Source organism: Triticum aestivum, chromosome 3D (genome assembly GCF_018294505.1).
Source record: "Triticum aestivum cultivar Chinese Spring chromosome 3D, IWGSC CS RefSeq v2.1, whole genome shotgun sequence".
Classification (NCBI taxonomy): Eukaryota; Viridiplantae; Streptophyta; class Magnoliopsida; order Poales; family Poaceae; genus Triticum; species Triticum aestivum.
Window position 1 is genome coordinate 21,786,729 of NC_057802.1, and position 24,549 is coordinate 21,811,277.

The following is a 24,549-nucleotide window of genomic DNA, read 5'->3' on the forward strand; positions in this document are numbered from 1 at the left end:
TTAATAAACCTTAAGAAAAACCAAAAAAATTAGTGTAGCTTTTAGTTAGTTCACTTTTCTTGCTGTAGTAGTAATAATTGAAAGAAAACCCAAAAAGATTTCCCGTTCTTCTTTTGCTTGTTGGGAGCTTTCCCGTGTAAATAGTTTTATTTCTTTTCTTTGGGGGTCGATAGGAGAAGACCATGATTAAATTGTTGAGGTGGCTCTTATATGCATTATTGTTGATTTAACCAAAAGCCCATATTGCCTTGTCTTCTCCTGTTTATTGAATGCTCGCAGATTCCAGCTTAGTCCAATGCACGTGCACTCTTATTATTTTCACATCGTTCGGTCGTGCAAGACTGATTGAGATGAGAGAAGCTGGTATGAACTCGACCTCTCTTGTTTTTGTAAATATGATTAGTTCATCGTTCCTGATTCAGCCTATTATGAATAAACATGTTTGCAATGACAATTAGAGATTATAGTTGCTCGTGCCATGCTTGATTAGCTATGAGTTATAATGGTTTACCTTGCATGCCAACATGCTATTAAAATGGTTGTGATGTGGTATAGTGGGGTGGTATCCTCCTTTGAATGATTTAAGTGACTCGACTTGGCACATGTTCATACATGTAGTTGAAACAAATCAACATAGCCTTCATGATATTTATGTTCATGGTGGATTATATCCTACTCATGCTTGTACTCAATGTTTATTAATTTTAATGCATGTTCATGACTGTTGTCGCTCTCTAGGTGGTCGCTTCCCAGTCTTTTGCTAGCCTTCACTTGTACTAAGCGGGAATATTGTTTGTGCATCCAATTCCTTAAACCCCAAATTTATGCCATATGAGTCCACTATACCTTCCTATAAGCGGTATCTACCTGCCGTTCCAAGTAAATTTGTATGTGCCAAACTCTAAACCTTCAGATGAAATTCTGTTTTGTATTCTTGAATAGCTCATGTATCAACTAGGGTTGTCCTTATCTTCCATGTTAGGCGGGTTATTCTCAAGAGGAGTGGACTCCGCTCCTCACTCACGAGAAAATGGCTGGTCACCGGGATGCCCAGTCCCATGCTTTATGCAAACTAAATCAAAATAATTGCAAACAAAACTCCCCCTGGGACTGTTGCTAGTTGGAGGCACTCGTTGTTTCGAGCAAGCCATGGATTGATGCTTGTTGGTGGAGGGGGGGTATAAACTTTACCTTTCTGTTTGGGAACCGCCTATAATGTGTGTAGCATGGAAGATATCGCCATCTCTTGGTTGTTATGTTGAGAATGAAAGTATGCCGCTCAAAATATTATTTATCTCTGCTTTAAAATCGAGCTTTGGCATCTCTACAAATCCCTGCTTCCCTCTGCGAAGGGCCTATCTATTTACTTTTATGTCGAGTCATCACCCTCTTATTAAAAAGCACCAGCTGGAGAGCACTGTTGTCATTTGCATCCATTATTATTAATTTATATTGGGTATGATTATGACTGGATCTCTTTTACCATGAATTACAATGTCTAGTCAGTCCTTGATCTTTAAAGGTGCTCTGCATTTATGTTTTGCGGTCTCAGAAAGGGCTAGCGAGATACCATCCTGTTATATCATATTATAATTGTTTTGAGAAAGTGTTGTCATCCGAGATTTATTATTATTGCTCGCTAGTTGATTATGCCATTGATATGAGTAAACATGAGACCTAAGAGTTATTGTGAATGTGGTTAGTCATAATCTTTGCTGAAAACTTGAATGCTGGCTTTACATATTTACAACAACAAGAGCAAACAGAGTTTGTAAAAGTTTTTCTTTATCACTTTCAGTTTGTCAACTGAATTGCTTGAGGACAAGCAAAGGTTTAAGCTTGGGGGAGTTGATATGTCTCCGTCGTATCTACTTTTCCAAACACTTTTGCCCTTGTTTTGGACTCTAACTTGCATGATTTGAATAGAACTAACCCGAACTGACGCTGTTTTCAGTAGAATTGCCATGGTGTTATTTATGTGCAGAAACAAAAGTTCTCGGAATGACCTGAAACTCCACGGAACTTATTTTTGGAAAATAATAAAAATACTGGAAGAAGAATCCACGTCAGGGGGGCCTCCACCTGTCCACGAGGGTGGGGGGCGCGCCTGCTCCCCCTGGGCGCGCCCCCCTGCCTCGTGGGCCCCCTGACGCTCCACCGACCTCAACTCCAACTCCATATATTCGTGTTCGAGGAGATAAAAATCAGAGAGATGGATTCATCGCGTTTTACAATACGGAGCCGCCGCCAAGCCCTAAAACCTCTCGGGAGGGTTGATCTGGAGTCCGTTCGGGGATCCGGAGATGGGAATCCGTCGTCGTCGTCATCATCAACCATCCTCCATCACCAATTTCATGATGCTCACCGCCGTGCGTGAGTAATTCCATCATAGGCTTGCTGGACGGTGATGGGTTGGATGAGATTTATCATGTAATCGAGTTAGTTTTGTTAGGGTTTGATCCCTAGTATCCACTATGTTCTGAGATTGATGTTGCTATGACTTTGCTATGCTTAATGCTTGTCACTAGGGCCCGAGTGCCATGATTTCATATCTGAACCTATTATGTTTTCATGAATATATGTGAGTTCTTTATCCTATCTTGCAAGTCTATAGTCACCTACTATGTGTTATGATCCGGCAACCCCGAAGTGACAATAATCGGGACCACTCCCAGTGATGACCGTAGTTTGAGGAGTTCATGTATTCACTATGTGTAAATGCTTTGTTCCGGTACTCTATTAAAAGGAGGCCTTAATATCCCTTAGTTTCCATTAGGACCCCGCTGCCACGGGAGGGTAGGACAAAAGATGTCATGCAAGTTCTTTTCCATAAGCACGTATGACTATACTCGGAATACATGCCTACATTACATTGATGAATTGGAGCTAGTTCTGTGTCACCGTATGTTATGACTGTTACATGATGAACCGCATCCGGCATAATTCTCCATCACCGATCCAATGCCTACGAGCTTTTCACATATTGTTCTTCGCTTATTTACTTTTCCGTTGCTACTGTTACAATCACTACAAAACCCAAAAATATTACTTTTTGCTATCGTTACCGTTACTTCCATACTACTTTGCTACTAAATACTTTGCTGCAGATATTAAGTTATCCAGGTGTGGTTGAATTGACAACTCAACTGCTAATACTTGACAATATTCTTTGGCTCCCCTTGTGTCGAATCAATAAATTTGGGTTGAATACTCTACCCTCGAAAACTGTTGCGATCCCCTATACTTGTGGGTTATCAGTCGCCACGCAGGTGCCTACCCAGCTGGTTGAGCTAGCAGCTGCTTGGGGACGGCGGTGGAGTCTTGGCTGGTGCGGGCCTGGCAGTGGCCTCGCTGATGCCCTCGGCAAGGGTCTCGCCGGGGGCCCGGCAAGGATCTTGCCGTGGCGTCGCAGTCGTCCCGGCAAGGCACTTGCCGGGGGTCTTGTGGATCTCCTCGGCTAGGATCCCGCTGAGGGTTGCCGTCTACTGGTCCTCATCTGATCTTGTGTGTTCATGATGTTGACGAAGATCTGCATGCCACCATAGAGGCTCCTCCCGAGCCCTGGTTCCAATGTAGTTGGTTGGCTGGTGTTGGAACCCACGGGCTCAAGGGTGGCCTGCTCTGCTGGCATCGGGCAAGTTGCCCCGGCAAGGCTCTTGCCGGGTCCGCGGAGGCCGCCCCGGCAAGGGTCTTGCCGAGGGAGTCCACCTCGCCCTTTTGCTCTCCTGTGTTTCTGGTCTTGGCGTTGCCTTGACCGTCTTGTGCTCTGGCTTCTTTCTGGCCTCCCTCTTCTGCCCTGCTAGGTGTGGCCACGGCGCGCGGCTCTGACTGCCCGTGCACAAGTAAAGGGGTCAAAAGAAGAGCCCCTTCTTTTGTACACCGACACCTTGATGCGGTTGAGAGGCGGCAAATAGCGGCTCCTCCCTGACGCGTGCTGTCGGCAAAGATGGCGGCTTCTGATCGCATTACCAGAGCGACTTCATCACCTCCATCTGGACCTGGTACTAATCGTTAGTGACTACCGCCTCCGAGAGGAAGCGCAGTTGTTGCTGCGGATCCTGCTTGTCTGGATCGCTCGAGGAGATTAAGATCCCCTCCTTCTCGTCGGATCCGACCATCGTGGATGTCAAATGACGAGGTTTGGAAAGCGGTGACGCCAAGACCAGGATCTGGAAGGAGATCCAGAGCTGCCGCTTGCTAGCATGAAGGACTGTGACTGTGAGCGGAGAGGAGTGGACACCACAGGAACGGAGAGGATCAGAGAGGCTATGAGCGAAGAGGAGTTATGTGGTGCAGTGTGGACGGCACCTAAGCCGTGCTTAAACACACGCGGGTAGGCGAACTGCCGGGAAGCGGCATCGGAGAAGGCTTCTCAGTTGCCGTGTCGGCATTGAAGCGGCGTCGCCCGCTCGTCTGGTCTTGTCGCTTTGGCCGGCATCAGTGTTGTGTGAAGTTGCTTTCGCTCTGAAGCAGCCTAACCGGCATGAATGCGCGGTGACCGCTTCACGTGGAGAGGTTTATTTGGGCGGAGTGGGATTTGGGATGGTACATGGCGGTCAGATGCGTACATGACGATGCTCCGCACTCCCGCAAAGTTCCTGCTGGTTTACGTCCGGTTTACAAGATTTCGGGCAATCAAAAGCATCCAGAGACAGATGAGGTACCGTATTGGATGACCAACTGGGTTCGGACCACCCTTTTGAGGGTCCACGTTGAAGGTGCACTAAGTTTCCTCGCACATACCACAGTTTTGCCCCAAAGTTTGGCCCGCTTCTTTTGTCCCAAAGATCGAATTCATTAATAAAGGAGCACTCCTTGCAAAGGTCACTCCCATCACTTCAGGTTGTGATAAGTGGCGCACTGCATGTGCGTCACTTTGTCGCAACCTGAGATTTTTCTCTTTTTATGTAGATCCGCTTATTCAAAACGTTTTATCTCTTAAACCATGCGTCCAGATCTTGAACCATTTTCACTGTTGGATTCCTCGCGTCAAGATCTTCAAAACTAGATTCCATGTTGATAGGTTTTGATGAACTTTTTGTCACGAAAAAATTGCACCGGGAGCACTTTTTTTCCTTTCCGAAAGAGGCACGATTGTGCCTCTCACGGAAGCAAATCCGTACCTCCACGAGAAGTAAACCCGTGCATCTCGCGAAAGGAAAAACAAAAGAAAACACGTCTTTTTTTGTTTCCGATAAGCACGACCGTGCCTCTCATGAAAGCAAATTCGTGCCTCTTGCGGAAGCAAAACCGTGCCTCTCGCGAAAGGAAAAAAGAAAAAGAAAACACGTTCTTTTTTTCGTTTTCGAGAGGCACGGCCATGCCTCTCGCGAAAGCAAAACCGGGCCTCTTCTAAAAGAAAAAAAACGCATTTTTTTTTTCATTTCCGTCCCTCTGGCGGAAGCAAATCCATGTCTCTTGTGAAAGAAAAAAACGCGTTATTTTTGTTTCCGAGAGGCATGGCATGTCTCTCGCGGAAGGGGAAAAAAGAAAACATAATTTTTTTCGAAAAACATGCCTCTCGCGGAAGCAAAACCGCGCTACCGCGAAAGAAAAAAAACAAATGTTTTTTATAAAAAAATGTATCCAAAAGCTATGAAAAAATCGGAAAATAACCATCTAAAAAGCTGAGAACACTATGATAAAATAAAATCCGAAAAAACATTTAATGTAACGGCGGCTAAGAGTACATCAAGTGACGCGCTCTTAGCTCACACTAAATAATGCTTGAAAAGGCTCCCGAACTAGCGCTTCTCAATTAGTAGTTGCTCTCGTCAAAGATACAACCTGCCCCCGGAAGCTCATTAATTTAGAGCATTGGTTGGACGGAAGGTTCCAGCCACGAATTGGAAGCTTAGCTTAGCGCTGGAGGTAATTAACTCGTGGTCGGCATCGATCAGCAGGCTGGTGGTTGTGTGTGGGCACTTGATATCTTGGTACACGACACAGACACATGCATGAAGGCGACGGGACGCAGGGAGGCGATAAGCATCAAAAAATAGCAGCAACAGGAAAAGTCGACGGGAGACGACAAAAGGAGAGATGTATGGTATGGGCCCGGATGCTTTACTGCAGGGGAGGGGAGTGCAATGGACTTGGCTGGGATCTAGTTGAGCTCTCCGGCCTGTCACCTCAGCCCACTTGCCCACCACCTTGCTTGCTGCTCCGGCTCGGCCATCAAATGTTAGGCGCACACGCACACTTGCTTGGACAAAACTCCTAGACGCCGCCGGAAATTCAAGTCTCCAACCCCTAGAAAATGCGGGGGCATTCTTGTCCATCCATATTTTCTGAAAATCACATATACTTGATTTAAAATCATACGAGTATTTCATATTACCTGTAAGCTCTTTTTTTTGGCGGGGTATATTACCTGTAAGCTCACTCTGGTGTGAAATACATGCATAGATATTTCAACAAATCAGACTCTCCATGTAGACATCGTCATACGACCCGTGCAGCACCGGCATTCAACTGAAAAATACTCGTACTGCTCAATAGCTCCAGCGTGTAGACATCGTTGTAGGACTTGCGCAGCACCGGCATTCAACTAACAAATACTCAGACTATTCAATACTTCCAAAGAGTACATAATACTGCCAATCTGACTTGAGAACTCTTGGTATGCGCAAGTCGCAATATTCTTTCGGTGGAAACCGACGTTTTCATCGATGACAAGCCATGTTACCTATGATGACTTCGTCAATCTAAAAGCTCTATGATTCTAATCTTACGTAGATGTTGAGTTAACAAGTGCAATGTGCTTCGATTGGCGGGGTTTTTTTTTTTGAGCAAAAGAGAGGCCTCTAATTTCATATATAGAGTATGGTCTTAGACAATCTACTCAGACTTCTACTACAACTACGCCAGCCAAACTCAAAAACAGCAAGCTCATCGTCCTCCAAATCTTTACATCAATGAAGATCCACACTGTAGCAACCAGGATCATGCAAGATCCACCAAAGACCAGACCACAGCTGGAAATTCCGGTGGTGGTGTGCGTTTATGCTTAACTCGGTGTTTCTCAAAAAGAAAAGAGTGCCAATCTCACTTGATTCCAATCTTTATATCGATCGGTGAAACTTGTGCATATACAACCAGAGAATTTAGTAGACAGCGTCGTAAGATTTGTGCAGCACCGGCACTCGACTAACAAATACTCATGCTATTCAATAGCTCCAGAGAGTGCATAATATTGCCAATCGGACTTGAGAATCTAGGTTTGCACAAGGCGGAATATAATTTCAATGGGAATTGATGTTTCATTGCAGGTTTGTGGATGTTAGGTTAGCTAGTGTGTGATTCTAAAGTTAACTCGGTGTTTCTTAAACAAATAACAGTGTCAGTCTGAATTGATTCCAATCTTTCTAACGGCTAGTCAATGTGTACGTGCAATGCACGTTAATTTGGAAGTATATTAAGTGCATGCGGGTATTAAGTAGGATATTTTTTACATGTTATTATGTGATTAGCACTATATTTGGCATGAAATTAACTGCACGTTAAATGTGTTGAACGTTTGACATTGAAGCAGTCTAGGTCGTTGGATTGACATGATATGGTGGCCGAGATTAATTAGATCTGCCTCTTTGGGTCCTTTTATATTGCTATAGATAACTATTTATATCAAACTTTTTTTTTCTGCGGACATATCTATATCAAACTAGATTAGTAAAGGCCGTGCACAGGGACGTAAGGTCACCTGGTCATGTACTCATGCATATACAGCCAGAGAATTTAGTAGACTTTCGGGCGCACCAACCATCTATCTTTCTAAGAACCTTCTTCTCTCTGAGTCACCTAATAATTAGTTAATTTAGTTAGTTGACCTATCTCCACTTTATTAACTCGCCAAATCATTATTGACCACGTGGAAATAAGGCTTCCCTCTTCTTCTTTTTTGAGAAATTAAATAAGCGTCTCTCTTACATACTGTTAATGATAGTAACATTTGGCTAACATTTCACAAGTTTTTGGGTCCACCTGATTATTATACTTGCTGTACCGCGAGCAGACATTTTCGCAACTTAGTCCATCACTTTTCTGTGAAATTGCCAACAATGAGTTGCCTATAAAAAGCTGACAATCAAACTCAAGAAAAAGTGTGACGTTACATGCATACATATTCTTCAATGACGACACACGGCCTTGACTTTCTTCATACACGTGCGCATCAGATGGGATATCATATATCGCCCTGTGTTTTATCTTTGTAATGACGGTTACCATCTGATTATTATGCAGACATAACCTACGTGAGGAAAACAAACAACTATCAAATAAAATGATTAGTAAGGCTGCTAGTCTTGTTTAGGCGTGTGTGATACCCATTTAAGCACCAAATAAACCACGTGTCCTGACTCTGAATGGCACACATTAAAGTAAAAATATCCATCCGTTTAACAAGAGTTTTGGCATTTACGGCGACTGATTTAGTTTATGATTAGAACTCCATCCAAGATTCAGACTCTTTCCAACCATAAATATTGTTCTGAACTGAATTGGGCTCAATTGATCCTGGTGTACTGGTGGATACTCCCTAACCATCCGAAGGGTTTTGTGTCTAACATGGGCACATACACAACAAGGGCTGAATCAGTCAACCAGATAATTGAATTATAGTTCGTATCTTAACCATGCAAAAATAAATTTACATGCAACAAAAGCTGAGTCACGTTGTTGAAATATTATATAAATTATATTTAATTCAAATTTCTTTTCTTCTTTAGAAAGATTTTCTTTTCAAACAAAAATAAAGTGTTGGATTGTAAGGGAAAATGTAGTTTTAGTTCCTTATGTTCATCTTTTTGGTGCGCAAGTCCTAATATTTTTTTCCAAACTATAAAAGAGGAGATAATCTGACACATGCCCAAAAATAAAATTTTATAGTAAACTCAAGCAAGTAATAATTTATCTATCTATTTAGTAATTTCAAAATGAGATAATATTATAATAGTAACAATATTGCAATAACTAAATTAGCTCGCCGAGAGCATGTATTGAAAATGGTTAGATTTAAGACAAATCAATATTTTTATTCATCGATAGTGTGAAGGTGTGAAAGCATGTTCATTCTAGACCAGGAAGATCCAAGGAAGGTCCTAGCAAGAAAGAACAAAGTGCATGACTAATAAGAAGGAAGGAAAAAATGGAGAAAACTACTCAGTGTTTACTAAAATGTATGATATATATGTTTTTCACATTCTCGGATGCATGACTATGACCAATCATATTTGTATGAATTGTCACATAAATAATTACAAAATAATTTTAAAACTATTATTTTAGATTGGCAAACATTTTCTTTTGGCTTTCTAAGAACTATTATTGTAGGAAATCTATGGTACAATTTATGTCTAAGAAAATCCAAATAGTTTTTCAGGGAATCGCGATCAACACATACAGAATTTCGACGAGACGTTATTATTGTAACAGAGCTGCTGTATTAATTGTGCATTACGTATGAGAATTTAAACAAACCAGCACATTATATAAATGTACCAAAATTATATTCTTAATGCACAATTTACTCATTCCTGTGGGTTATAGACAGACATCATGTTGTACTACATGCATCAAGTACATTGAATCGTAAACCAATACATCAACATCCAAGTTGCTAAAATAAAATAATATCTAGCTCCCACTTACAACACGCTAGAAAACCACATGTAATATGGACCTTTTGGAGGGTGCAAACATGAAAATCTCCACCATCACTTCAAATTAACCATCACAAACTAAATATGCCGCCAGCATATCACTCCACTTCCACAAAATACGTGTACACATGTAAATGCATCCATCCAAAATAGAAACACCACATTATCTATATATACACCGCCAACACATGTGTACACACCCCACATCAACCACCTCATCATATTGTCTCCAACCCTAGCTAGAACAGCATCTCATCGATCTTAACCTGTAAACACCCACAACACAAGAAAAACAGCACATCATTATTTCCATATGTACCTGGCTTGGATTAGCTAGCAGCAAAGCCCACACAAGCACACAGACACACACACCAGAGAACACCAGGCCAAGAAACCAGCCACAGAAAAGCAACCAGCCATGGGGGTGGAGATCCTGAGCTCCACGGGGGAACACTCCTCCCAGTACTCTTCCGGGGCCGTGTCCACAGCCACGACGGAGTCAGGCGTCGGCGGACGGCCGCCGACTGCGCCGAGCCTACCTGTCGCCATCGCCGACGAGTCGGTGACCTCGCGGTCGGCATCGGCGCAGTCGGCGTCGTCGCGGTTCAAGGGGGTTGTGCCGCAGCCCAACGGGCGGTGGGGCGCCCAGATCTACGAGCGCCACGCTCGCGTCTGGCTCGGCACGTTCCCGGACGAGGACTCTGCGGCGCGCGCCTACGACGTGGCAGCGCTCCGGTACCGGGGCCGCGAGGCCGCCACCAACTTCCCCTCCGCGGCCGCAGAGGCGGAGCTCGCCTTCCTGGCGGCGCACTCCAAGGCCGAGATCGTCGACATGCTCCGGAAGCACACCTACGCCGACGAGCTCCGCCAGGGCTTGCGGCGCGGCCGCGGCATGGGGGCCCGCCCGCAGCCGACGCCGTCGTGGGCACGGGAGCCCCTCTTCGAGAAGGCCGTGACCCCGAGCGACGTCGGCAAGCTCAACCGCCTCGTGGTGCCGAAGCAGCACGCCGAGAAGCACTTCCCCCTGAAGCGCACGCCGGAGACGACGACCACCACCGGCAAGGGGGTGCTGCTCAACTTCGAGGACGGCGAGGGGAAAGTGTGGAGGTTCCGGTACTCGTACTGGAACAGCAGCCAGAGCTACGTCCTCACCAAGGGTTGGAGCCGCTTCGTCCGGGAGAAGGGCCTCGGTGCCGGCGACTCCATCGTGTTCTCGTGCTCGGCATACGGTCAGGAGAAGCAGTTCTTCATCGACTGCAAGAAGAACAAGACGATGGCGAGCTGCCCCGCTGACGGCGGCGCCGCAACGGCGTCGCCGCCTGTGGCAGAGGCAGCTAATGGAGAACAAGTCCGTGTCGTGAGGCTGTTTGGCGTCGACATCGCCGGAGAGAAGAGGGGGCGAGCAGCGCCAGCGGAGCAGGAGTTGTTCAAGAGGCAATGCGTGGCACACAGCCAGCACTCTCCTGCCCTAGGTGCCATCGTCTTATAGCATCTGCACATACAGCTCTATATTCCTCTCCGGTTCTCCTCCCTCTTTCTTCTCGTTGTTACATGCATGATATATGTTGATCTGTTTGTGAATTAGAATAATTTTATTCCTGAATTTTGCGTAGAACTCGTTCTTAAGTCCAATTGCAGAATGAGTTGTATGTAATTATGTGTGTGTACACCACTAGGAATTCTAGCTAGACAGATCATAATAATCCTACGATGTTGTTGCATATATATATCTATATATGTACTATCACCTTGACACATCAATAAATTCCATTCTGCCATCTAATTAAGAGATGTGTTTCCTGTATGTTTCAATGAAGATTTGTTCACTACTCCAATTGATATCCTTCAGCAAGTACATAAGCAAGCAATAAGAAACCATTGCTAAATCAGTATTTTCCATACATGCGTGGAAAATTATGGGCATTGAGAGCTTACACATGACAAATAATTGAATTGCTTGCTGCAGGTCATGGATTGTGTTACACTCACATGGCTAAATTTGTCAGTTTTATCTTCATTTGCATTCATTTTTGGCATATGTTGCTATATCTTGCTTCAGTGGATCTTGGATATGATTGAACATCTCACTCACCCTATTGTTTAAGATCTTGCTAGCTTAATTTATAGTCTCAATTTGTTTGTTGAAATTATAATATTACATCAATCTACTGCACTTCTTTAAAATGATCAGAAGCTTTACCAAACTATGAATATACTACTAAGGGACACTTAGGTTTATATGAATCCCTACTTTGTTTCTGAGCTTTGAGTTATGTAACAATCTGACCACATTGTTATTGAGCAGATTTGTTTTAGTGTAAACAGCATATATACGACTGCGGAGAAGTATATTGATGACTACCTAAAACTGAGCCATAAGAGATTTATTCGAAGAAAAAAAGATTGAATACCATCTGTGTTTGCATGCATACAAGTAAGAAGTAATATATTTGATTTTAATTGTTGTTGGTCTTGGATTGTGTTATAGTTGACTTGATTAGTTCGCTCACATAGCTAAATTTCTCCATTGCTTTCTCATGTTTTGTAAGAAGTAATATATACCTGGTATCCAAGAGGTATGTATATGATTTTTTGCGGGAAAGGCATGTATGTGCTTTAAAACATGATATGTGAAGTACTGTTTTTCTATAAATGATTTTCATGCAAATAACCTTATCTAACAGAGACTAGAACAATGGGTAGTAAGTAGGAACCTAGCTAGGTCAGTTATTCGTATCTACTTATTTCATAAGAACCTCACTTAAATTTCTGATCAAGGTATTTCACATCAATATATGAAAGCTTCTATCTCTGCTTTAAATTTAGCATTCTTGGCCTAAGTAACACACCGTGCTGATTAAATGTCATTTTCTTATTTTAATAGATGCATGAACAAAGTTTAATTTACACACACTATAAATTTAGAATAATGTACTGAAGTCATGGATGTACTCATGTTATAATATGTTCACATGCAAAAAATGAACAAACCATAATCAAGTACATTGGACAAAAGCAACAAGGTTTGTTGTAGTTGCAGCCGGTTAATTTTCTGTATTGTGCATGCACAGTTGGTCATATTTCTGTGCTTTCTTTTACGGTTGCACATGGTCAATCATGTTTTGCAGACAAATATGGCTTTTGAGGATCTTTTGATACACAAATGTGTCCGAAACGATCACACAAGTATTTTTCTTTGTATCTATACTTAGATAGGCTCCATTATGTTGTTTCAGATAGATGTCACATCTCTGCTTTATTCCAATATATGTGTCAATTATGTGATCTGAAGATATGTTAACATCCAGGAGTCATAAATATCTCAACAAACAGTCTGAGTTATATTGGAGACAATATGGTAGAGATCGTACCCATTGCTAAATGGACATGTCATGATTGCTGACTATCAAAAAAAATTTAAATACCAATCCACAAGTGGTATATATATTTTTTAAGGAAAGGATGGGGACCAATTCATAGTAATATTGTACGCCCACTTTAATTTGCTATTTAGCTAGGCAACTTGCAGATCGATATGCAATAACAGCAGCCAACTTGCATGAGCAGGAACTACTAGGTAGGTTCATTGTACTCACTCAACATTGCATTCAGTTAAGCTTAAGTCTACACAGATATTGCTGGGATGTTGTATGCAGGACCCGCAATGCAGCATCAATAATAGGGCCACAGTTATAGACAAGCTAGACACCACTTGGACCCTTGATCTATGACACACAGAAGCTACAAATGGCACAAAATAAAAAGGCATATACGTACAATGAAACATCCCAGCTTCAACTGGTGAAATATCTTGGCATCCTTTCACTTCCAACACCCATAGAGATTAAGACATGAAAAAACCCCTGAAAAGACCTCATTTTTTCTGCTTCAACATCCATATAGATATTTAACTTCATGAAAAGACACATTTACATCTATTATATAGGCTTAGATTATGAGAAAAATCGTGAAAATACCTCATGTTTTCTGCTTCAACATCCATATAGTTATTTAACTTCATGAAAAGGCACATTTACATCTATTATATAGGCCTAGATTATGAGAAAAACGATGAAAAGTCCTCATTTTTTCGGCTTCAACGGCCATATATTTCTTAATTAAGGATGTTTGTGGTGAAACAATTATTGTTTTTGTTATGGTCTCTTATATCTGCAGTTATCTTGTTAGTTAGTGGTGTTCTAACAAAGCGGTACATGTTCCTCTCACAAAGATGGGAGAATTCTGCAACTCATGTGGTCTCAATCATTTTATTGCATCGAAATATTAATAGGGATTCATATTAGCTTCCACTATAGTTAGCATAAAAGGTTGGACCTCACCGTGATAACCGGGATTTAAATTATTGCGTAGACGTTGTACACGCGATTTTCGTCAGATCATTTCAATTTGTTGGAAAAGAATGTTTCACTTTGTAGGTTCCATAGTTTAGAACCCGCTTCGATCATAGGCTAAGTGTTCTTTTTGCTCCTTATCTCTTCTCCTCTAGGGTTCCCCGTTGAGAGTCACTTATGTACAGTGGTCGACCCAATTCCCTATCTGCTCTGCTTGCCGGCGAAGAGAAGGAAAAGGAGCACGGGTAAGATGTGTACATATCAGGTCTAGCCAGAGTCTTGCATTTAGGGCATATATTGTCATGTTGGAGTGGGAGCATGCCATCGTCGTATTTGAGCTGTGCGCGGTGACTATCAGTGGCCTTCCTACTGTGTGCAACCTGAGGAAGCAAAACCGGTGTTTCCCTAAATAAGCTCGCTAGGTCAGGGCCTTCCTGGGAGGTGGAACTCGAGATCCTGGCGACTGGAGAGTAACTCACCTACATCGGCGATTGCAGAGGAACTAAAACACTTGTTGTGGTCTTCGGCAAGTGGCAATCGAAAGTCGGTCTTCAATGCATCTCTAGTGTATCTTCTGGCCAAAGGGTGGCCTATTGGATCATCGATGCCCGCAGCTCATCGGCGCCCGCTCATCTTCTTTCTCCAAATATGGAGCCTTTATAGGAGGCAGAGCTGTTTAGGCATGGAGTCCACCAAACCCTTTTTTTGGCTCCAATTTGCTATGGCGTGGCGGCGATCTTGCCATCCCAAGTGGTGTCGGTGATGTCAAGGGTGTATATGAGCAGAGGATGCAATTTGGACCCGATTTTGAACTCAATTTAGGGTACGTTCTAAAAGAAATAGGGACATGTTTGTATTTTCCTTTCTTTCGAGTCTTGTTGAAAGCAGCACACTGTTACCACTTTATGATTGATACAAGCTCTGGTACCCGTCTATGGTTCAAAGAAAAAAATATTTCAGATAAAAGACATTCAAACAAACTGTGCATAAACACATATGTAGTTGAACCAACTGCGTCAATGTGTTTTTACTACTTCTCCTATCCAAATTAGTTGGCGCAGCCTCTATACATTGTCTTGCTCACATTGTATAGATGTTGTACTACTAATTAATATGGGATCAGAGGGAGTAGCATTTACCATTTCTCTTTTCTTTTTTTCGCCGTCGTTTACTGCTACTCAATTGAGCATATACTCCCTTCATTTCATAATGTAGTGCGCCCGCATTTCCTGAGATTCAAGTTTGACCATAAATTTAACTACCGAGACCGACTGCGGCCGGAACAAAAAATATACCATTGAATTCGTATTTTCAATATGAATTCGGTGATATAATTTTTGCTTCCGCCGCAGTCGGTCTCGTTGGTTAAATTTACGGTCAAACTTTGATTCCGAGAGCGCGGGGGCACTATATTGTGGAATGGAGGGAGTATAAGAGAAAAAAAGAAGCACACTGCTCTCCCCTCCCACAGGATGACATGAATCTCAGCAGCTACCGGTACGTTATGTAAGTGTCTCGCAGGACTGACCGCTGGAGTAATGGGACGGTGTACACGTAGCAATTAGTGTGGGTCAGGCTTGTCCTTTTCTGATAAGTACCAGACGGGCGTATACGACAAGGGCTCAGACTCACTGTAGCTACAGCGGCGGACAGAAAAATTCAAGAGGATGTACCGCGGTCACAGTCACTGCGTCGATCTACTAGCAGTACAGTTGTACTACCTATCCATATGTATAGGTGGTGGCGTCTTCCGTGCGTACGGTCACAGGCCATGCCATGCTGCTTTTGGTACTACACTGAGACATATTTTACTCTCATCTATCTAGGTTTGGCCAATATAGGCCATCTCCACTTTTGGAGCAGTACTAGGCCAATACGACAACCTACTTGCCCTTCTCACTTTCATCCATGCTCCGTGTTCACCAATGCGGCCTGCTAATAATGTACACGAGCAGTACTACACTCCTGCGTGCATAAGAGCAAGAGAGAGAGACACTTCACCTTGCCTTGCGCCCACAGTCGGGGCAGTGCACGAGGAGAACCGTTGGGGAACGGAATGACGCGTTTCCTTTATACTCCCTCCGTCCGAAAAAGCTGAGGTTTCTCGGACGAAGGCAGTATAAAAAACGGCACGAAAGACTATTTCTGTAATAGGGGTGACCCCCATGCCATGAAGAGCTGGCGACGGCGAGCCACGGGCGAGGCGAGTGAGGCAAGGGGCGACTGCGATGAAGGGATTTTGGGATTCTGGGGAGTGAGGATTGAGGAGTGAGGCGAGGGCCGGGACGGCAGGACGAGACACGCGGGCCACGACTATGTTATTTGCAAAAAAGACAACAGTGATGTAGTATTGGCAAAAGTGCATGAGACGATTAGTGAATATGCGCCCTTCTGGTTGATGGCTCGTTTTTTTCGAATGGGTCAGCGGGATCAGGGATGGTGCTCGTACAGTCCGATGGAAGCATAATTTTCGCTGCTTATAGATGCCTCTTTTTTTGCAATGTGGCTCTCGAAGCGGAGTTACATGCAATAAGAGAGGGGCTCACGCTTACCTTGGAGCGACCAGATCTTCCGGTGGTTATGCAGTCCGACTCTTCGATGGCGCTTTCGCTGTCCTCCGATATTCTTGATCGATCGGCATATAGTAGTTCAGTTTTGGAGATTAAGTTTCTCTTAGTTGGTAGAGAGTTTATTCCTATGAAAATTACAAGAGACCAAAACAGAGTAGTAGATCGTCTGGCAAATTTCGGGAGAGTAGAGTGTAGCACATCGTGCTGGCTACATAATTGCCCACCTTGTATCGCTGAGCTTTTGCCAGCTGGTAACGCTGCACCTATGGAATAAAACTATTTCACCCTCGCAAAAGAACAATATGAGCTTCTTTTTCTGAGGCTAGCAATGCCAGACTTAGCCACATAATGTTGTTAAACTTGTCTAAAGTAAAGTTCTTTAGAATGAGAGCAACAAGTTGGCAAGCCTACGGGAATTTTGCCACACTTTTTAAGTGTATGTGATGTGCGACCCTAGTGTGGCTTGCCTAAAGTGATGCTTGAACCAAACACCCATCTAAGTTGGTCAAATTTGTCTAATCTTAAATGTGACAACAGTTGACAAACTTAGTCTCAAATCAAATAACCCCTTAAGTCTTGCTTTCGGAGAAAAGAGGAAAACGTTTACTCACCTCTGTTAGTACATCCTATTCTAGGCAAATGCTAGGCCAATACTCTCATGCATGCATCGTCATGTCTGGGCTCTGGCCACCTCACCAATGCTTGCTCAGAACATTTATGCACTACCGGTGCATATTCACCAATGCGGCCAGGCAATCCATGCCCAAAACGTACAGGCAGCTAGTATTACTACTACTCCTGTGTGCATGTCAAGGCAAATTTGACAATTTTGACATCGGAACGAAATCAATTCACAGAATGAACTGACCGTGAAACTATTTCACTCCCCTGACCTTTTTGTGCAGCGCCCGCCACGCCGGCGCCACACCCAACGGTGCAGCGCCTAGCTCGGGGGCGTTGCACTCAAGTCCACCGTGGCATCCCTGGGCCCCGGACCCAGCAGTGCAGCGCCTACGAGGTAGGCGCCACACATGTAATGTGCAGCGCCTAGCCCGTAGGCGCTGCACTGTGACTTAGATGGCAGCCGCCCGCTCCCCCTCCCCCCACCCCACCCATTCGTTCCAGGAGTTACAGAACAGCGCCGGGCGGCTTCCTCCTCTCCCCCTCTCAATCCCCTCTCCCAAATCCTTAAGATCGGACGATTTGATCCGTGCATTTCTTCACCAATCCATCCTAGAAGGTACTCTCCTCCGATCCCCTTCTTTCTATCCATACAAAAATATGGTATTTCGAAGATTTGGGGAATCCTTGTTTGATTTGATTAGATATGAATCTTGCATGTATTAGAAATTTGCATGTATTACAACCCTTGTTTGTTTGATTTGTGGAACCCTAGTGTATTTTATTTTATTGAAAAGATATGGTTGGATATATAGATTGACATGTTATTTCTATGGAAAAGTTATTTGTATGAAGTAGGCCTAGTTTAGTTTTGGATACATATGCTTTGAATTATACTCGTATTGAGAAAAATGCTTTGGATACATATGCTTTGAATCTTGCATGTAGTAGGCCTACTTTAGTTTTTTTGAATTGAAAAGATAATCGTGTTGACAAGAATGCTTTGTTGAAATTGTTAGGATGGTTTGGCTTCTCGATGATCATTGGGACAAACAACACCGGTCGTACGCTATGTCGGTGGAGCAGCGGGTAATACTGAAAGTGGCCGGTGTTATGAATTTCGTATTTTTTTCAAACACAAATGCCCCATATGTAATGTTATGATTTGTTTGTTTGTAGGAGCTTGCACCTCTGAAGCTTCGGTCTCACGGGATCACCCTTGGATGGATGCGCTATGATGAGCGGTACACACCGTATGTAAGGGAGGCAGGACTTCTCCCTTTCATTCAGTTGGTCCGCCGGTCGACGCCACCCAACAATGCTGCAGCACTCACCGCGCTTATTGATCATTGGAGGCCGGAGACACACACTTTCCATCTTCGGACCGGGGAGATGACCGTGACGCTGCAGGATATTGCTATGATCACCGGTCTTCCTATCGATGGCAATCCTTTATGTATGAACACCGATTCTGATGGGTGGCGCGCGCAGATGCATGCCCTTATCGGTATGGTTCCTCCGAAGCCTCGGGAACCAGAAGCAGAAGATAAGAAGAAGGAAAGAGTCGCAGCGGGCGCTACTTTCACGTGGATATCATCAAACTTCAGTACTTTCCCTGAGGATGCTAATGAGGACATGGTGAAGACATATGCTCGTGTCTACATGTGGTACGTGATATCCAAGACTATGTTTGCTGATGGCACATGCAAGAATGCTCCATGGATGTGGCTGAAGGCGTTGACCGTCTTCGATAGCAAATGGAGTTGGGGTTCGGCGACACTGGCTTACTTGTATCGACAGGTATGAAGTTGTTTCCTTTTCACTTCATTGATACATTATCAATGCACTCTTGCGGCAAATTTGACCATGTTCTCTTTTATGTGCAGTTGGACGAAGCCTGTTGTAGGCACACTGGAGGTATTGGTGGTTGTCTGCTCGCACTTTCCATATGGAGCTGGGAGCGTTTGCCGGTTGGACGACCGAAGACCGTGAAGTACGAGGATTGGGACGACAAAGACGACCCACTACGGCTCCCCACTTGGGCTTACAAGTGGGATGTGTTAAATGAGATGACAGATGATCCCTCGGTAATGTACAAGTTGTACAAGAGCGAGCTGGACGCGATCACGCCTGAGCAGGTGAACCGACATTGCATAAGTGATTATCATGCTTGTATCGTAACTCGATATCAATTTTGCATTCAATCCCATTTTGCAGGTGGAATGGGAGCCGTATGGAAAAGGAGAGAGTTTTGGTAACCCTATAGAGTTCAGGCTGAATCCGATGTGCACTAGGGATAGGGATCTCTGGCATATGCGGTGCCCACTGATATGCAACTGGGCGGTTGAGCTTCACCTGCCACATCGGGTGTTCCGCCAGTTTGGTTTGTTCCAGCCACACCCGCCGGAGTGGGAGGACACGGACAAGTTGCTACACGCGTAAGATATAATTAACCTTGAGCACTTAGCAGCTTCTCGACGGTTTCGATGATGCTAATATTCTGTTTCTAACTTGCAGGTTGGATAGGAAAAAGCAGCGGAAGATCAAGGATTGGGCCAAGCATCACAGGAAGTATGTCGTGCAGTTCGCTCTTAGTGTGGAGCAAGCAAGGGCTGGAAAACGAGCCCAGCTTCGTGAGCACTGCCCGATCGCGTTCAACAACTATCTCACATGGTTTCTTGCAAGTACCCGCGTGGAGGTATGCAAGCCGGCGTATGCTGAGGAGATTCTGGAAGAACCCACCGTTTTTGATGAGGTAGCCCAGCACCAGTACAACGCATTAGTCAGGAAAGGCAACTCAGTGATCCCTTCAACTCCAATGATGAACTTTGTGGTTAGCCCTTTTTGCTTTTCCATTCGCACTATTCACATCTTAGCTTGCCTAACACTTTGATACCGTTTCTGTTCATAGCGTGCCCAGATCAAGAAAGCAGCTGATGAGACCGTGACTATTCTGGAAACAATCCCGGCTGGCAAAAGCGATGGGGAAGGTGCACTTCGAGCATTCATTAAGGTTCACATCTCCTTCAAACTAGCACTTAACATTTGTTGCTACATTCCATGTCTCATTCACTTGTACATGTTGCAGCGCCAGGGCCAAAATTTAAGGCGGCTATCAAACCTTTTCGGTTGTTGTGACCCCGATTATGTATCACCAGAACGGTCTAGGTCGGCGACACCATTAGATCCCGCTTTGGGGCAGGGCCATGGTGAACCTTTCGAGGATGAGGACGTGGGTGTGGTCACCCAAGAGGTATGTCATGACGATATATATCCATTTGTTGATGCATTGCTAACTATATCCTCACACACGGTCTTTCCATATCTTTCTGTTGATGCATAGGTTGCTGATGATATGACCGTGGGGACGTACCAGGCTCGGTCTGCATACGAGTTGAAGCCTAGGACGGGAATCAACAAGTACACACCTGAAGACTTCACCCAAAGAGGCCAAAGAGGCAAAAGGACGGTCGGCACCTCGCGGATGGCGGCTTTGGATGACTATTTGGATGACTATGTAGATGACATGGACGAACCGGAGCCGAAGCCGGAGCCGGAGCGGGTTCCTCTTCCTAGGAAGGTGAAGAAGATAAGCGTCAAGAGGGGGGGAGGAGCCAGCAAGCGCGGAAAGCACTAGTCATCGTCTTTTTTTTATAATGTTGAACTTAGAGTGGAATTTGTTATGTCGTTGAACTTGGAGTGGTCGTAGCTATTAGTAATGTGGAATTTGTTATGTCGTTGAACTTGGAGTGGTGGTAGCTCTATGTTAAACTTGAACTTATTGTGATGGTCCTTTCTAAGAAATGATGTCTGTGGTGTACCCTTTTTGAACCTTAATGTTTATTATACGAATTGTTGAACTGTGGCTGAAAATGACCCAGTAGAGTGTGGCGCCTCCAGTTTGAGGCAAAAAAATTCGCTAAGTGTTTGTGCAGCGCCTAGCCTGGAGGCGCCACACTATACTGTGCAACGCCTAGATGCCAGGCGCTGCACTGTAGAGTGTGGCGCCTCCAGGCTAGGCGCTGCACAGGTCTGTAACTTGCCATACCTTCTGTTGCTGTCTGGATAGCTACAGACCTGTGCAGCGCCTAGCCTGGAGGCGCCACACTCTACTGTGCAACGCCTAGCTGTCGGGCGCTGCACTGTAGAGTGTGGCGCCTCCAGGCTAGGCGCTGCACAGGTCTGTAGCTATCCAGAGAGCCACAGAAGGTAGGCCTCCAGTTTGAGGCAAAAAATTCACTAAGTGTTTGTGCAGCGCCTAGCTCGGGGGCGCCACACTATACTGTGCAACGCCTAGCTGCCAGGCGCTGCACTGTAGAGTGTGGTGCCTCCAGGCTAGGCGCTGCACAGGTCTGTAACTTGCCATACCTTCTGTTGCTGTCTGGATAGCTACAGACCTGTGCAGCGCCTAGCCTGGAGGCGCCACACTCTACTGTGCAACGCCTAGCTGCCGGGCGCTGCACTGTAGAGTGTGGCGCCTCCAGGCTAGGCGCTGCACAGGTCTGTAGCTATCCAGAGATCCACAGAAGGTAGGCCTCCAGTTTGAGGCAAAAAATTCGCTAAGTGTTTGTGCAGCACCTAGCTCGGGGGCGCCACACTATACTGTGCAACGCCTAGCTGCCAGGCGCTGCACTGTAGAGTGTGGCGCCTCCAGGCTAGGCGCTGCACAGGTCTGTAACTTGCCATACCTTCTGTTGCTGTCTGGATAGCTACAGACCTGTGCAGCGCCTAGCCTGGAGGCGCCACACTCTACTGTGCAACGCCTAGCTGCCAGGCGCTGCACTGTAGAGTGTGGCGCCTCCAGGCTAGGCGCTGCACAGGTCTGTAACTTGCCATACCTTTTGTTGCTGTCTGGATAGCTACAGACCTGTGCAGCGCCTAGCAGCTAGGCGCCACACGGTAGATTGCAGCGCCCAGATGCTAGGCGTTGCACTTGGACTTAGTGAATTTTTTAGCATATGCAAACATAGTAAGTAACAACTGTAGATTGCAGCGCCCAGATGTGAAGTAGGATTGATACGTAGCAAGCAAACAAATGTGAAAAGAACATATGCACGAAGTACTTCACGACACATAGTAGTTCATAACACATAGTACTTCACGACACATAGTAGTTCTTACAACCAAATCGAGGAGGAGACATAGTAGTTCACGGCACATAGTAGTTCTTACAACAAAATCGAGGAGGAGACATAGTAGTTCACGGCACATAGTAGTTCACAACCAAATCGAAGAGGAGACATAGTAGTTCACAACCAAATCGAAGAGGATGACATAGCTCTATTGCGTAGAGCAAGGCCCCTTTCCCTTCTTCTTCTTCCTCTCTTCTTCCTCTTCCTCCTCCCTTTTTCTTATAAGGTGAGCCTCCTTAACCACCCTCTCCATGAATATCTGATTGTCCCTCTCTTCTTTTTCAGCTGCAATTGCCCAAAGCTTCATGGTTCTTTCTTCAAAATCCTGTTGACGCTTCTTCTGTGCCTCCTCAACTTTCCTCATCAACGCTTGCTCCCTAGCGCGCATCGCATTTGCCGCAGTCTGTTTTCGCTTCCTCTCCTTCTCAAGCTCCTCTTCCTTCTTCTTCTTTAGCTTGGCTGCATCCTCCTCTCTAAGCTTCTTCGCAGCCTTCTCCCACCATCCCGCCATCTCATCTTCGCCATCCTCCTTCATCGTTGGTTTGTTGGGTTGGGAAGCCGCCATACCTACAATGAGTGAAACATAATGGTTAGTAAGGACAATAAGAACAAATGGAAGCACATATGAAAAAGAAGAACATATGAAAAAACAAGAACATATGATACATTATAGTTAGTGAGGAACATACGGAAACGGTCCATCTAGGTATCCAAACATTCCTCTATAACGAACTTTCCCTTGTCCATCACCACGGCCAAGTCCACCACCAAGGCCAAGACCATCACCAAGGCCGAGACCATCACCACGGCCTAGACCACCACCACGAGCTCTACCACCACCATGGCCTCTTGTAAGTCCAAGTTGCCGACCTCTTTGTTGCCTAGATCCTCTTTGGCTAACACTTGGTTGGCTAGGCACTTGTTGGCTACCACTTGGTTGCCTTGGCACTTGTTGGCTACCACTAGGTTGGCTACCACTTGGTTGGCTTGGCACTTGTTGGCTACCACTAGGTTGGCTACCACTAGGTTGGCTACCACTTGGTTGGCTCCCTTGTGTAGCTCCTTGTTGGCTTGTGCTTGCATAATTTTTCTTGGACCTTTTCCTTGGTTTCGTACATTTTCTTTTGTTGTGGCCATGACCTTTGCACTCCCCACAACGGGAGCTCTCACGAGGCTCTTGGAATTGGTCGTTGCCCGCTTCGCGGCGCCCACCATGGCCCCATCCGTCCATGTCGCCTCTAAGACGCTTTGTCTTACGTCTACCCTGTTTAACAACCTTCAACTCCGGATCCGGCCATAGTTGAACTCCATGATACTCCGGCCATTGTGATTGGTCAAAGTATGGGTGAAAGCGGGGAGCCCATGTTTTCTTGACCGTCATGATTGAGAACTCCGACTCCCTCACGGTGCGTGGGTGATTTATGTCCACATTCCTAACGCGACCGGCGGTATACAAGTGTGAGCATGGGAGATGAAGCAACAATGGCCTCCCGCAAGTGCAATCACATTGTGTTAACGACACCTTGAAAGCCCGACCTCCATGTTGCCGGCCATCGTTTGTGGTTCCTCCTGGCTCTTTCACTTCATACTTCCACTCTTCGTTGTCATATAATATAGCTTCTTCTGAGTCCGCCTTCCGTGATTGAAATACCAACCATTCATCAACTTTGGGTGGGAACTTGTACTTGTACTTCCGTGGGTTCTCACCCGCTATCTGTGCATCGGTTTCCATCGAGTACTTTACAAAGTACGCATTCATCTTATCAAATGTGTATTGAACTATTGCCGTCACGGGTAATCCACGTGCACCTTTGAGCACCCTATTGAAGCATTCGGCCATATTGCTTGTCATTTGACCGTATCTCCGGCCATCTTCATCAAAAGCACGTGCCCACTTGTTCCGGTATTGAATGTGCCTATTGAGAAAGTCTTGACCCCCGGGATCAAGTTTTTTGTGTGCGAGCAATTTGTTGTACAAAGTGGCGAAGCGCTTATCGGAGAAAGCGAGACAACAATCTTGAAGATCATCGGCCAACTCCTTAAGGCCACATGCCCTATAGAAGTTCGAACAAAAGTGCCTCATGCACCATCGATGGTGCAACGGAGCATGCCCGGGAATGTCAATCTCCACCGCGTTAAGAATTCCTTGATTCCGATCCGATATGACACAAATTTCCCTTTGAGCGGGTAACACCTTCGTCCTCAGAAGATG

At 45.1% G+C, this 24,549-nt stretch overlaps 1 protein-coding gene and 1 long non-coding RNA gene across 3 annotated transcripts; both read left to right on the forward strand.

The window, feature by feature from the left end:
- The first annotated feature begins 9,861 nt into the window (after positions 1-9,861).
- Positions 9,862-11,445, forward strand: LOC123076984 (AP2/ERF and B3 domain-containing protein Os01g0141000). 2 transcript variants are annotated; one of them, XM_044499158.1, is made up of 2 exons: positions 9,862-10,156; positions 10,247-11,445. In XM_044499158.1, exons 1-2 carry the CDS (start codon positions 10,081-10,083, stop codon positions 11,149-11,151), a joined length of 981 nt encoding a protein of 326 aa, XP_044355093.1. In that variant the 5' UTR covers positions 9,862-10,080; the 3' UTR covers positions 11,152-11,445. The 2 variants fall into 2 exon arrangements, with proteins under 2 accessions (XP_044355093.1, XP_044355092.1); XM_044499157.1 differs by having other exon boundaries at positions 9,863-11,445.
- An 8,534-nt stretch (positions 11,446-19,979) lies between these two features.
- LOC123073855 (uncharacterized) lies at positions 19,980-20,460 on the forward strand. The gene is made up of 3 exons (XR_006435765.1): positions 19,980-20,038; positions 20,117-20,218; positions 20,294-20,460. It is a non-coding gene; the product is annotated as an uncharacterized lncRNA (long non-coding RNA).
- Positions 20,461-24,549: the final 4,089 nt, after the last annotated feature.

What these genes read in the sequence shown, in the direction of transcription:
- LOC123076984 (XM_044499157.1), top strand. Translation starts at nt 10,081, where the DNA reads ATGGGGGTGGAGATCCTGAGCTCCACGGGGGAACACTCCTCCCAGTAC.